At 45.8% G+C, this 15,413-nt stretch overlaps 1 protein-coding gene across 1 annotated transcript in view; it reads left to right on the forward strand.

The window, feature by feature from the left end:
- avil (advillin) overlaps nt 1-15,413 on the forward strand; it is a 41,045-nt gene that overhangs the window by 20,170 nt on the left and 5,462 nt on the right. Inside the window, exon 20 of the mRNA XM_034166840.1 lies at nt 6,578-6,685. Within this exon, the coding sequence (XP_034022731.1) occupies nt 6,578-6,685 (108 nt within the window). The remainder of the gene's footprint in view (nt 1-6,577; nt 6,686-15,413) is intronic.

Genomic DNA, 15,413 nt, shown 5'->3' on the forward strand with positions numbered 1-15,413 from the left:
CCTTTCCATCTTACCCTGTCCTCTGAATCTTCCTCTGTCACACCAACCACCTGCATGTCCTCCGCCAGCACCTCCTCTTTGGCCTCCCTCTTCTCTCCTCCCGCCTGGTGGCTCCATCCTCAGCATCCTTCTCCTTATATACCCTGGTTCCCTCCTCTGCACATGTCCAAACCAGCTCAATCTCATTGCCACCCTCTCTAAGCCGTACAACATAGCTGGTCTCAATACTGTCTTGTAAACTTTCCCCTTCACTCTTGCAGATATTCTTCTATCACAAATCACTCCTGCCACCTTTCTCCACCCACTCCACCCTGCCCGCACCCTCTTCTTCACCTCTCTACCACACTCTCCATTGCTTTGGACAGTTGACCCCAAGTATTTAAACTCATTTACTTTGACCACTTCTACTCCTTGTAACTGCACTGTTCCACTGGGCTCCTTCTCATTCACACACATATACTCAATCTTGCTCCTACTGACTTTCATTCCCCTTCTCTCCAGAGCATATCTCCACCTCTCCAGGCTAGATTAAACCTGCTCTCTACTCTCGCTACAGATCACAATGTCATCTGCAAACATCATAGTCCATGGGGACTCCTGTCTGATTTCATCCGTCAACCTGTCCATCACCATTGCACAAGAAAGGACTCAGAGCTGATCCTTGGTGTAATCCCACCTCCACCTTGAATGAGTCTGTCATTCCCACTGTGCATCTCACCGCTGTCACACTATTGTTGTACATGTCCTGTACTACCCTCACATATTTCTCTGCCACTCCAGACTTCCTCATACAATACCATATACCCTGTCGTAAGCTTCTTCTAAGTCCACAAACACACAGTGTAACTCTTTCTGTCTTCTCTATACTTCTCCAACAGTATTCTCAGAGCAAACATTGCATCTGCAGTGCTCTTTCTCTGCATGAAACCATATTGCTGCTCACAGATATTTACCTGTTTTCTAAGCTTAGCTTCTACTACTCTTTCCCACAACTTCATGCTGTGGCTGATCAACTTTATGCCTCTGTAGTTACTATTTCTTAAAAATAGGAACCAGCACACTTCGTCTCCATTCCTCGGGCATGCTCTCACTTTCCAAGATTTTATTAAACAATTTGGTTAGAAACTCCACTGCCATCTTTCCTAGACATTTCCATGCCTCTACTGGAATGTCATCTGGACCAACTGCCTTTCCACTCTTCATCCTCTTCATAGCTGCCCTCACTTCTTCCTTACTAATCTCTTGTACTTCCTGACTTACTCTCACCACATCATCCAGTCTTTTCTCTCTCTCTCATTTACTTAATTCATCAACTCCTCAAAATATTCCCTCCACCTTCTCAACACACCCTCATCACTTGTCAGCACATTACCATCTGCATCTTTTACCACCCTATGTCAGGACGCGTGACAGCCTGTCACCGGGGCGGCTGGACATGCAATACAGACTCCCAGACTAGGCTTAGGTGTGGAGGAAATCATGGTCTTTATTCCAGCAACAGGTTTGGTACACATGTAATCCGTCAGCGTGGCAGAGGTACAACCAGGGTCAGGCTGAGACGCAGTCATAAACGAGCAGGGTTCAGAGACACAAGCAAACACCGACATCCGGGATGAGGCAAGAGGCATGGTTGAAGACAACAGAGCAGGATTCGTAACACGGAAAGACAGAAATCAGGACTATGAAGGGCGCTGGAAAGTGTACGAGACAACAACCTGGCGGGGAAGTGAAGGACTGTGGGGTTTAAATACAAGTGGACTAATTAGTGTGAAATGAGGGACAGGTGGTGTCAATGAGGTGCACGTGAGGAACAATCTAGAAGGGGGCGTGGCTAGTGAACAAAGATTACACACAGTCAAGATTGTGAGGAGGGGAGTGTACAAACTGAAGTGATGTAATACACAAAGAAACGTGAGCTGGTGCAAGAGTTGGAGTGAACGAAAACACAAAGCAGATATAAACAAGGTGGGAGACAAAGACATGGGGCAGGTGCAGTGATGTGAACATAATAAGCTGGGTGTGAGGAACAACGGAACGTAAAACTACAAAAACAGGAAGTGAAATCAAACATGAGCATGAGCACAAAAGAAACTACATGAGAGCAAAAAGAAACTACATGAGAACTGATCAGGAAATCAATACTAAAGCACAACAGATAACCAACAAGAAGAACAAAATAAACAAGTGGTAAACAAAGAAAACACAAGCTGGCTAAACAAAACAAGAACAGAACTGGACAATGGCTAGAGTATAAAAGTAGCAAAGAAACAAAGTGACAAAGCAAAATAGAACATAGAATAAACAATTCATGAAAATAACAATAAAACAAAACTAGGGCAGAAGGGGATGAACTAAATAAAGAGGCAAAATAAGGATTGACACCTGGATCAGGGCCGGGCATGACACCCTAACGTGCTGCACATCCTTTCCAGCTCTGTCCCTTTGTCTGGCCAATCGGTACAAGTCCTTTTCTTCTTCCTTACTATTCAACTTATTGTACAGCTCGCAATATGCCTTTTCCTTAGCTTTTGCCACTTATCTTTTTGCTTTACGCTGTATCTCCTTGTACTGCTGTCTACTTTCGTCATCTCTCTGACTATCCCAAAACTTTTTCGCCAACCTCTTTCTTTCCTTATCTTTTTTCCTTATGCTTTCCTGGACCTCTTCGTTCCACCACCAAGTCTCCTTGTCTTCCTTCCACTGTCCAGATGTCATACCCAGTACCTTCCTAGCTGTCTCCCTCACCGCATCTGCAGTACTTTTCCAGCTGTCCAAAATTGCTTCCCCTCCATCCAGTGCCTCTCTCACTTGCTCACTAAATTTCACACAACAGTCTTCCTCCTTCAGCTTCCACCATCTGATCCTTTGTTGAACATTCACCCTCTTCTTTTTCTTTACTTCTAAAGTCATCCTACGAACCACCATCCTATGCTGTCTAACGACACTCTCCCCTGCCACCACCTTACAGTCTCTGATTTCTTTTAGCTTGTATCTTCTACAAAGAATGTAGTCCACCTGTGTGCACCTTCCTCCACTCTTATGTTACCCTGTGCTCCTCCCTTTTCCTAAAGTAGGTATTCACCACAGCTACTTCCATCATTTTTGCAAAGTCAACTACCATCTGCCCTTCCACATTCCTGTTCTTGATACCATATCTACCCATTACTTCCTCATCACCTCTGTTCCCTTCAACAACATGGCCATTGAAGTCTGCTCCTATCACCACTCTTTCATGCTTGGGCACACTCTCCACCACCTCATCTAACTCACTCCAGAAATCTTCTTTCTCCTTCATCTCACAACCTACCTGTGGGGCATATGCACTGATGATATTCCTCCTCACCGCTTCAATTTCCAACTTAACACTCATCACCCTGTCAGACACTCGTTTAACTTCAACACACTCTTAACATACTCTTCCTTTAAAATTACCCCATTTCGCTTCCTATCCTCACATGATACAACTTGAACCCACCGCCTATGGTCTTGCTCTTCTTCCCTTCCACTTGGTCTCTTGCACACACAATATGTCTATCTTTCTCCTCTCCATCATATCAGTCAGCTCTCTTCCATTACCAGTCATACTACCAACATTCAAAGTTCCTACTCTCATTTCCACTCTTCTAGTTTTCCTCTTCTCCCGCTGTCTGTGGACACATAGCCCAATTTCCACCAGCACCCTGCTGGGCAACAGCACCAGTGGCGGACATTGTTAACCTGGGCCTTGACCGATCCAGTATGGAAATTCGATTCTTACTCTGCATGGTTGGGTTGGCTTGATTTACACTGGATGTCCCTCCTGACGCATCCTTCCTCATTTATATGGGCTTGGGACCGGCACTCAGAGTGTACTGGCTGCACACCCCATGTGGCTGAGTTAAATGAAATAACATAAATAAAACCAGAATTCCTGTTCACATTTTGTGCAAATATTTAGAAAGTCCTGACAGCTCCCATAATGTGAATAATGAAAAGGCGCTATGTTCAAACAATACAAAACAGTGCAATATAATATAAAAACGGAATACAAAAGTTGCAGTGTGGGTTTAACTCAAAGTCAGTCCCAGTTTCCTTTTCTTTTCTCAACAGCATAAATGGAAATGGCGCTATGGTCAGTGAATACTTTGTACTTGCATTTGGTAACAATGGGCCTTGTAGAAGCAGAATGTGCAAACAAGACAATATAATACTATAATGTAACATTAAAATCTTATCCAAATCTGGTCTACCTTAATTGTCTACCTGTCTGCCTTATAACAACAAGGTGCCGTGCAGCTCCACTATGAATAGTGACATGTGAAATCTCTCTATTTGAGTATGATTTCCCTTCCATATGTATCTTTAATTTTTACAGTCATTTTTAAAATAATACGTATGGTATTTAGTGTTTGAAGCTCCTGGGTTTTAGACAAAATTACTTTATTCTTATATTACAAATAGTAAGTCAATGATGATGATAATAATAATAATAATAATAATAATAATAATAATATATTAACAAATAATATCTTATTTTTTCAAAATATTAGAATCTTATTATTGTTGTTATTATTATTATTATTATTATTATTATTATTATGTGCAAAAAATGTATTTAAAATTGCTATAAAAGTGGACCTTTAAGGGGTTTGGGGGGTGGGGGTGCCCCACCCCTCCCCCCGTGGATCCACCCCTGCACCAGAGTCCTGCAGAGTGTGCATGCAGTTGCAGAGAAAGAAAGTTTGCTGGTCTGTTCTTATTGACCATGTGCTCTCAAACAGCGAGAAAGCTTGTTGAGGGTCAAATGGACAAGTTGCCTATTTAAAGTGAAGTAGTGTGTTTATGTATTTTTTTTTTAAAAACACAGGGTGCTGTGTGTCGACCCCCTGGAGTCACACACTTATCGTACAGATTCTTATCTGATTTTATCAGAGCTTTTGTCTCTTTATCAATTTATCAATGCAGCTTTTGCATAAAAGCGTCACACAAATGAGGCTTTATTTCACAGGCTACGGTCAATGTGCTTGCATGCTGTAGGGAAAGCTCTGAAATTTGCAACATCAAAAAAAAAACCATCATCTTCAACCGCTCTTTCCGGGATTCAGTTGCGGGGGGCAACAGCTCTAGCAGGAGACCCCAGACTTCCTTTTTCTGGGCCACATTGACCACCTCTGACTGGGGGATCCTGAGGCGTTCCCAGGCCAGTGTGGAGATATAATCTCTCCACCTAGTCCTAGGTCTTCCCCAGGGTCTCCTCCCAGATGGACGTGCCTGGAACACCTATAAAAACTGGACTTGTCTGATTTGGGCAAGGTTATAAAGAATTTGTGCTGTCCAATCACATTTTTACTTGTTAAGTCGAGGGTTGTATTTTTTAATTTAACTTTTTTTTTTTTGAGGGCTTATGGTTGTGCACCTCCAGCAGGTGGTGCTCTATGTGACCGCATATATATATATAGTCTATGTCAAGAGCCGGTGTCGCCGAACGAATGGTCCCCCCTAACAATCAGTCCACCTTGCCTTCACTGCGCATGCGTCATTGTGGAGCGTCAGTAGCAATTCACCATCGCTTTGTTTCTGCTTAAAACTGACTTTGGAATGATTTAAGAGGGTTTACTTTGTCATCTGATGGTTAATAATCACATTATTCCCTTTGACTGCTTTGAGTGCAGAGAGTCAGACTCAGGCATGTTGCTGTGGCGCTCTGATCGCTCCCCCGTCTTTTATTATGAAATAATGCTGAATTTATCTGGAAATGATTGTTGTACAAAAGCTTCAGATATCTCTCGCGGAGATAGATGATGACTAGAGTGCAGTTTGCAGCACAAACGAGGCGATAATCACTGAACTGCCAATTCTCCGAAATGAAGCATGCGCAGTGAAGGCAGGGTGGACCGGCTCTGCCTACAGTATTCAACAAATATTTAAATACAGCACTCATTTTCACTTCTATTTTTCCTTTCAAAAAATTTGTTAAAATCTGTTAGTGAGGACACCACAACAGTGGTCTGAAATATTACCAACTTTGTGGCTTATTTGTAGTCGTTTTTCAGCCTTGACAGACTCAAATGACAAATTATACAATAAGGGATTTGCCAGTCATTTGTGCTGCACATGAGACAAGATTGTTTTTACAGAGGCAACAGATTAGGAGGAAGAATTATGCATCTTTTCCCACTGACAATGATTTATGTTCATCAGTTGTAACTGTTTACTGAAACGGTTAAGTCAATGAGGCATCGTCATGCTACATGCGTGCGGCATTTATAGTATCCATAGACTTTTCAAAGGCATTTGACAGTGTGAACAGTTGGACCCAAATCCAACTGAACTGTGCTCAGGACCACCTCTACATGTCAGCACCAGGTCAGCCTTCCACACCTGGGCATGGTACGGAACACTCACATGAGTCAAACTGCACTTTGGGAGGCAAACGTGCTCCGGCACCATCTGGCTCACCGAGTGTGAGTGCACGCTCAGCTGCCCTGTAAAATGGAGTTTCCTTGTGACACTCATTACAATGCTCTAACCGGAGTGTCTGGCAAAGGTTTCTGCAGATAATTTCCAGTCACTTACAACCATGTCTTTACTTTCAAAGGTTTCAAACTGTGTGGAGAGTGAGAGCTTTCAGCATTTCCCACCAGAGCGTTTGGTGAACAAGCTCACCGGCGAGCTGCCTGAAGGTGTTGATCCAACCCAGAAAGAGGTAGTGTGTCTGTTGAAAGCATGTCCATGAAGTGTGTCCTTATAAGTCAATGTCCTCAAAATGCACATTACGAGGTCTGTGATAAAACTAACGTACCTTTTTTATTTTTTTCAAAAACTATATGGATTTGAATCACGTGCGATTACATCAGACAACCTTGAACCCTCGTGCGCATGTGTGAGTTTTTTCACGCCTGTCGGTTACGTCATTCGCCTGTGGGCTGGCTTTGAGTGAGGAGTGGTCCACCCCTCCCATCGGAATCTCTTTGTCTGAGAACTTCCTGAGAGACTGGCGCTTTGCTTGATCAAAATTTTTTCAAAAACTGTGAGGCACATCGAAGTGGACACCATTCGAGAAATTCAGCTGGTTTTCTGTGAAAATTTTAACGGCTGATGAGAGATTATGGACTGTTGCTGTCGCTTTAAGGACTGCCCACGGAGCGGGACGTCGCGATGCACCCTGAGCTGCCCTCGTCTGCCTGTTTTGAGCTGAAAACTTCCAAATTTAAGCCTCTGTTGACCCAGGACTTCATGACAGAACAGAGAACTTTCAGAAGAGGTCGGGATCAGCAGTTTATCCGGACATTCCACTGTTAAAGGAGATTTTATTAATGAAAGACGTGCAGACGGGTCCGCGCGTCAGGACGCAGCCGGCGCGGTGCGGCGGCACAGGAAAAACACCTCCGTGTTGATAACCATTTGTAAAAACCAGGCGGCTTTTGATAGCTTTCAGTTGAGTGAGTATCTGAGAAATTGTTTAACAGCTGGACATGTTGCAACTTGTCCTTAAGGCTTCCAACGTAGGTGTTTTTCCTGTGGCGGCGCCGGCTGCGTCCTGACGCGCGGACCCGTGTGCACTTTCTTTCATTAATAAAATCTCCTTTAACAGTGGAATGTCCGGATAAACTGCCGATCCCGACCTCTTCTGAAAGTTCTCTGTTCTGTCACGACGTCCTGGGTCAACAGAGGCTTAAATTTGGAAGCTTTCAGCTCGAAACAGGCAGACAGCAGCGGCTCAGGGCGCGTCGCGATGTCCCGCTCTGTGGGAAGTCCTTAAAGCGATGGCAACAGTCCATAATCTCTCATCAGCCATTAAAATTTTCACAGAAAACCAGCTGAATTTCTCGAATGGTGTCCACTTCGATGTGCCTCACAGTTTTTGAAAAAATTTTGATCAAGCAAAGCGTCAGTCTCTCAGGAAGTTCTCAGACAAAGAGATTCCGAGGGGAGGGGTGGACCACTCCTCACTCAAAGCCTGCCCACAGGCGAATGACGTAACTGACAGGCATGAAAAAAACTCTTGCATGCCCACGAGGGTTCAAGCTTGTCTGATGTAATCGCACGTGATTCAAATCCATATAGTGTTTGAAAAAAATAAAAAGGTCCGTTACTTTTCTCACAGACGTCATATATATCTCAGTCCACTTACCCATGATGAGTGTGCCTTAATAGAGAGAGTGGCGACATGATGAGTCGAAAAAAATCGGTCACATGACTTGTGGTGCCACCTCGGTTCCAAAATAGCGTTGGCTGTTAATGTGTCTGCATGTAAATCCAGCTATTTTATTTATTTATTTGCTGGAAATGCCGGGTTGCTGTGCATTTGGATGCACAAATAGACACAACAAGGGCTACAAGATGTACAGATTCTTTAGATCCGAAGAGAAGAAAAATTTGGGAAAATAAAGTCTGTTGTGTGGGATGGAAGCGACTTCATCGTGAAAGCTTTGCAAGGTAAATTTATCGTTCAGTCCCATGTACAGTAAAACTCACCTAAACCATCATCGTATAAACCAGATATTCGCAGTAACCGGACAAAAAAGTCCCAAAGTTTTTGTATTGTTTTCCATGTAATAAACACTGTATATAACGGATTTTGTATAACAGATTTTCGCTCACATCGGATAAAATTTCTCGTCCGATCGCAATGCATTTCCATTAAACCCCTCGTATGTGGGGCCGGAATCATTTCCGTGATTAAAAGCCCAACCGTTTATTTTTTACACTCTGCTTAGACTCGGACCCACAGCCTGGGCGTGCACCTATTAAATCAGACACAGCAAAAGGCTGTGATTTGACACTTTTCTGCTTTTATAATAGTTTTTACAGTGCGCATGCTGATAAATGGATCAGAAAAGTCTGCACATTTACAGCACAAAGTTTTTAAGAGTAAATTGTACAGCTTACCTTTGATTTGGAGGTGATGATTGTAGAAAGAAAAGCTTGTTGAGGGTCACATTAGTCCATAATAAATCATAATCCAGAGACGGAGAACTTTAAAACTGTCACACACGTCAGTGCATGACACGGAGTTACAGAGCAGCAGCTGCATAAATCAAGCTTTAAATTAATGAAATAAATCATCATAAATGGTCAATTTATGTAAATTTGATACCTTAACTATTTTTATATTTATCTTTGATAGCACCTGTACCTGGATGTATTGCCGTATGTGGTTAAATGATTTTAAAAAAATGTTGAAAACATTAAAGGTTCATTCAATAGTTCAGCGCAGTTGGAACCAAAATGGTGCCATGTTCTGAGTTGACAGCACTCTCTCAATTAAGGCACACTACACTTGACTGCCCCGGCCCCTCCCCTCCCCAAGAAGTAATGTGTTCCAATACTCTCAGTATGATGGCTAAAAATGCATTAATTTGAAAGATGTCCTGTCTTGCAAAGTTAATAAATCTTTATAAATCTAAATTTGAGGTGGCTCATGTGGGTGGGAACTGAGAACATACTTTCTCTCATGAAGGATGAACATCCTTGCATGATGACATGTGACATGCAAGATAAAAGAATGGGAGTAGGAACCTCCACATTACAGTGGCGACACTCTGAGATCCACAAACATGAGAGTGACCAGATCTCAGTGGGTGAATCCACCTACCTTTGGACTGGTCACTCCAGTGGCAGAGCAGCTTCTTCCTATGGTCTCAGGTATCACCCCATCAATGAGGTATTATGAGGCTCAGACGCCGACACTGTAGGTGTCTTGTCAGTTGTCTCAGCGTACACTCTGACTGAGGTGACTCATATCTCAGCGAGGGACCCTATTTAATCTCAGCTTTACTCTTTGGTTGATGACTGCCCAAGATGCGACCCTCCTCCAGTCACGAGTGACTTCAGTACAACTAGAGACATCAAAAGGTCTGGTCACAATGAATTGTATTGGTACCCACAGATCTGGAAACCACAGTGAAAATGGTTCATTGTTCCTTGACTTTGCAAAAATAACTATGAAGAATGGTAATGTTCTCGTGAGAAGATACTGGAGATTCCTGCAAAACTGTAGGACCTATATAAGCACCCAAATTGTGACCACAGAATTGAAAAATTCCCAAGGATTCAGTTGAATGCTCACAGTGGGCCTCATGTATCAACGTGCGTACGGCGATACATGATTTGAGCGTATATGGGGTGTACGCCAAAACAGCTGCGCTACTTGGCATTTATCAATGTGGTCGTTGGCGTACGCTGCGCTGAAAATATACACCAGGTCGAGAGGTGGCGTAAATTATACACCAAAATGAACCAGCGCTGGAATCCACATAAAAATGAAACTGATCAACATGATAAACAGTGCCATTATACAAATCAATGCATATGTTACATAAATAACACTTTCCTGATTATACTACATAATAATCAATACAAATCCCGCTTTTGCGGGATTGCTGGTCTATCGAGCACGATCCGTGGCCACAGCGCTGACCACAAAGAAAGTGCTGCTCGCCTTTTTCTCCAGAGCTTGGAGCCAGAGCAGCGCTGAGCTTAACTTTATGTGGTGTGAACGTTTTAGACAATGAAATTGATAATTACAACTGTAGTATTGTCATTCCCTTCGCCCGTGCTGCAATCAGGTTGTGTCGTCTCCATTCGTTTGTCACAATAAAATAAAGAAAGAAATACATCTTAAGAATAAGGAAATCTGAAAAATTAGGCGTGTCTTATTAATTGAGCAAGCAAATATCCACATGTCAAGAATTATTGACATGTGAAAAGAGAATACAGTGGTCCCTCGCTATAACGCGGTTCACCTTTCGCGGCCTCGTCGTTTCACGGAGGTTTTAGTCCAATTTTGCATGCCGTTTTTTTACAGTGTTCTGTGTTCTGCGTGTCTGTTTATAAGAATCTTCTCGCCCAGAAGAAAAAAGAGCACCAACAACTACTCATAACTGTGTTTGTCACTCGGAAACAGACACCTGCAGCCAGGTGTGAGTGGAAAAAGGCGCAGCGTCAGGACGCAGAGGCGCGATCTGTGAAATACTGGTCAGTCACTATTAATAATTTCTTATGTGTCCAACCTCGTACGTTGATCGTTAAAATTAAATTCATTAGTTCTAAAAGCCATCATAATTATTTATAGGAAAACGTTCTATTTTTATTTCTCAAACAAATGTTTGGGCCTGAAAACAGGTTGGTCTTATTTTTCTAATAAGGTTTGAACTTTGAGAGTGTTTACACACGAGAGAAAAGTGAGAAAATGTTCATGCCTGATTGAGAAAGTGTATAAAGTGGTTTTACAGCTTTGAAACGTCTATAATAATTGTAAAAAATAACGCTGACTACGTCGCAGTTTCGCGTATTACGGGCTATTTTTAGAACGTAACTCCCGCGATAAACGAGGGACCACTGTAACACTTTTTTGATTATACTACAACGGCCGCTTTTGACGCTCTATTGGCACGCGTCGTGATTGGTGGAGTTCTTTTTCTTTGCCGTCTTCCTGGCTTCCATGTCGTAAAATGAGGGTGTGTCTGAAGCGGAGTCTGAATATTTATGAGCATGTTTATTATAATTACGATTGTTTTCACCCGCCGCATTTATCAAGGTCACGTCAGGCGTACGCTGGAAATGGGCAGGTGCGCACTGCTTGATACATGTCACGGCAACTTTGGTGTACTTCAAATTTACACCGTAAATTTACGCCACAAGTGCGCAACTTTGATACATGAGGCCCAGTGTGCTTGGTGTCACAGACAGTCTGGTTAAGACTTAAAAAAAAGACTGTTTTGCAGGTGTTTGCACATACTCTGGGTGGAGGACGTGGAGGACTTGCAGACATGGTCACAACAAATCACCTGAATGGAATGTGTAGGAAGTCAATCATGACGTAAAGCAGGGGTGCATACTCTTGTTCTTTCTTATGGCTGTCTTGGACACCATGAACATCAATTTACGCAAAGGGCTATACATCCGTTCAAGAACATGTGGTTAACTCTTCAACCTTGCTCCTCTGTTGTGTGGGCCGCCAGAAGAGGAGGTACTGCTGGCCCACCACCAGAGGGCGCCCTGCCTGAAGTGCGGGCTTCAGGCACGAGGGGGCGCTGCCGCCTTACAGGAACAGCCGAGGTGACAGCTGTCACTCATCAACTATGACAGCTGTCACCGATCATCTGCACTTCACCCTGGATAAAAGCAGGATGACACCTCCACCATGTCGCCGAGATATCGTACTTCTTTGAGAGGTAACTTTCTCTGCCTGCGTACTATATTGATTGATTCTAAGAGCTATTGTGTTGCAGCCGTCTACCCAGAGGACCGGCGTGGGTTGCGACTGTTTCGTCCTTCTTCCCACCAGATAAGTGGTACTCAGACGCTGCACGAGTGTGTGTAGAGGTGGAGGTGGAATTCCCACCGTTATTGTTACGGGGTGTATACACACCCACACTTGACTGTCTTTGTTCTCCGCCAGCAGTACCAGATCCGACACGCTGAGACGGTGGCCACCTGGGGACTTTGGGACTTGGCGGCTCCAGTATCCTTCGGGTTCGGTGGCGGTGGAAATCGTGTGGTTCCGGTTCATCTCCAGACGGACGTCTCCTATCGTCGAGCCTGCCCACACGACACCTTCATTCATTGACTTGTATTTATTCTATAATCTGCTGTGTGTGGTTGTGACATTCACAACAGTAAAGTGTTCACATTTAACTTCCTCTATTGTCCGTTCATTTACGCCCACTGTTGTGGGTCCGTGTCACTACACTTTCCCAACAGGATATCTCGGCCAGCGTCATGGACTCCGAGGGGCGTCACCCAGCTGTTGAACGACCAATGGGAGAGCAGGGAGCGCAGGCGTCTGCAGGAGGCGTGATTGGTGAGCTGCAGCACATCCTCACCGCCTTTACTGCTCGGTTGGATCAGATGACCGAGCAAAACATCCTCCTGAACCGCAGGGTGGAGGCTCTCTCCGCACAGGTTGCGGCGAGCGCTCAGGGCGCTGCGGCAGCTCCTCCTCCTGCCGACCCTGTGCAAGAAATGAATGTTCCAGTGGTCGTTCAACAACCCCTCCCACCATCCCCTGAAGCATACATAAGCCCCCCAGAGCCGTACGGAGGTTGTGTGGAGACGTGCGCGGACTTTCTCATGCAATGTTCGCTCGTCTTTGCACAACGTCCCGTCATGTACGCGTCTGATGCTAGTAAAGTAGCTTATGTAATTAATCTGCTTCGAGGAGAGGCACGCGCTTGGGCTACGGCGCTTTGGGAGCAAAATTCACGGCTCCTTCATACGTATACTGGGTTTGTGAGGGAGTTCAGAACAGTGTTTGATCACCCTAACAGAGGAGAGACCGCTTCAACAGTGCTGCTGTCAATGCGACAGGGGCGCCGGCGCGCAGCCGAATATGCAGTCGACTTCCGCATCGCGGCTGCGAGGTCCGGCTGGAATAATGTTGCGCTCTGCACCGCCTTCGTAAACGGACTGTCGTCGGTCCTGAAGGAGCACCTGGCAGCTAAGGAAGAACCGCGGGATTTAGATGGGCTTATCGTTCTCGTTATACGGTTAGACAATCGGTTAGAGGAACGGCGTCGGGAGCGAGGCGAAGGACGTGGCCGGGCACGTGCCGTCCCTCTCCCTTCCGGGTTCAAAAAGGTTCCGCCCTCCCCACGCTCCACAGCCGCAGCGCTCCATGGGGCAACAGCTCCCCCTGCTGATGTTGCTAGGGAAACTCACAGGGCCAAAATGAGAACAGCTGACAGAATGAGGAGGCTGGTCCACGGGGAGTGTTTTATTTGAAGCTCAAAAGAGCACATGCAGAAAAACTGCCCCAAACGGCCACGACAACACCCGCCCTTAGAGACTGGGCTAAGGGGGGGTCATAACATTCACGTGGGACACACACATATCGCCACACGACTCCCAGTCACAATCCTGAGCGGGCATTTAACCCTTCAAGCCCCAGCACTGGTGGACACGGGGTCCGAAGGGAATCTGCTAGACAGCAGATGGGCAAGGGAGGTAGGGCTCCCTCTGGTGGCGCTTCCTTCGCCATTACAGGTGCGGGCACTAGATGGCACCTTCTCCCTTTAATCATGCACAAGACACCACCTGTAACTCTGGTGGTGTCTGGGAATCATCGGGAGGAGATCGAGTTTTTTGTGACTCCTTCTGCCTCCCGCGTGATTTTGGGCTTCCCGTGGATGCTAAAACACAATCCCCGGATTGATTGGCCGTCCGGGGTGGTGGTACAGTGGAGCGAGACCTGCCATCGGGTGTGTTTAGGATCCTCGGTCCCCCCCGGTTCCCAGGCTAAGGAGCAGGTTAAAGTCCCTCCCAATCTGTCGGCGATGCCGGTTGAGTACCACGATCTTGCTGACGTTTTCAGCAAGGATCGGGCACTCACCCTTCCCCCGCACCGTCCGTACGATTGCGCCATCGATTTGATTCCAGGCGTGGAGTTCCCGTCCAGCAGGCTGTACAACCTCTCACGACCTGAGCGCGAATCGATGGAGACCTACATCCGGAACTCCTTAGCTGCCGGGCTGATCCGGAACTCCACCTCCCCGATGGGAGCAGGTTTCTTTTTTGTGGGCAAGAAAGATGGCGGTCTTCGTCCATGCATTGATTATCGGGGGCTGAACGAGATCACGGTTCGCAACCGATACCCGTTGCCTTTGTTGGATTCGGTGTTCACCCCCCTGCATGGAGCCAAAATATTCACAAAGCTGGATCTTAGGAACGCATATCACCTAGTTCGGGTCCGGAAGGGAGACGAGTGGAAGACGGCATTCAACACCCCGTTAGGTCATTTTGAGTACCTGGTCATGCCGTTCTGCCTCACTAACGCCCCCGCGACGTTCCAAGCTTTGGTAAATGACGTCTTGCGGGACTTCCTGCACCGATTCGTCTTCGTGTATCTGGACGATATACTCATTTTTTCTCTGGACCCTGAGACTCATGTACGGCATGTACGTCAGGTCCTGCAGCGGTTGTTGGAGAACCGGCTGTTTGTGAAGGGCGAGAAGTGTGAGTTTCACCGCATCTCTTTGTCCTTCCTGGGGTTTATCATCTCCTCCAACTCTGTCGCCCCGGATCCGGCCAAGGTCGCGGCGGTGAGAGACTGGCCCCAACCTACGAGCTGGAGGAAGCTGCAACAGTTCCTCGGCTTCGCAAATTTTTACAGGAGGTTCATTAAGGGGTATAGTCAGGTAGTTAGCCCCCTGACAGCCCTGACCTCACCAAAAGTTCCCTTCACCTGGTCGGATCGGTGCGATGCCGCGTTCAGGGAGTTGAAACAGCGCTTCTCGACTGCACCCGTCTTGGTGCAGCCCGATCCCAGTCGCCAGTTTGTGGTTGAAGTGGACGCCTCTGACTCAGGGATAGGAGCCGTGCTATCCCAGAGTGGAGAGACCGATAAGGTTCTTCACCCGTGTGCCTATTTCTCCCGCAGGTTGAACCCAGCAGAGCGGAACTATGACGTGGGCAATCGAGAGCTCCTTGCG

Source organism: Thalassophryne amazonica, chromosome 3 (assembly GCF_902500255.1).
Source record: "Thalassophryne amazonica chromosome 3, fThaAma1.1, whole genome shotgun sequence".
In the NCBI taxonomy this organism is placed as follows: Eukaryota; Metazoa; Chordata; class Actinopteri; order Batrachoidiformes; family Batrachoididae; genus Thalassophryne; species Thalassophryne amazonica.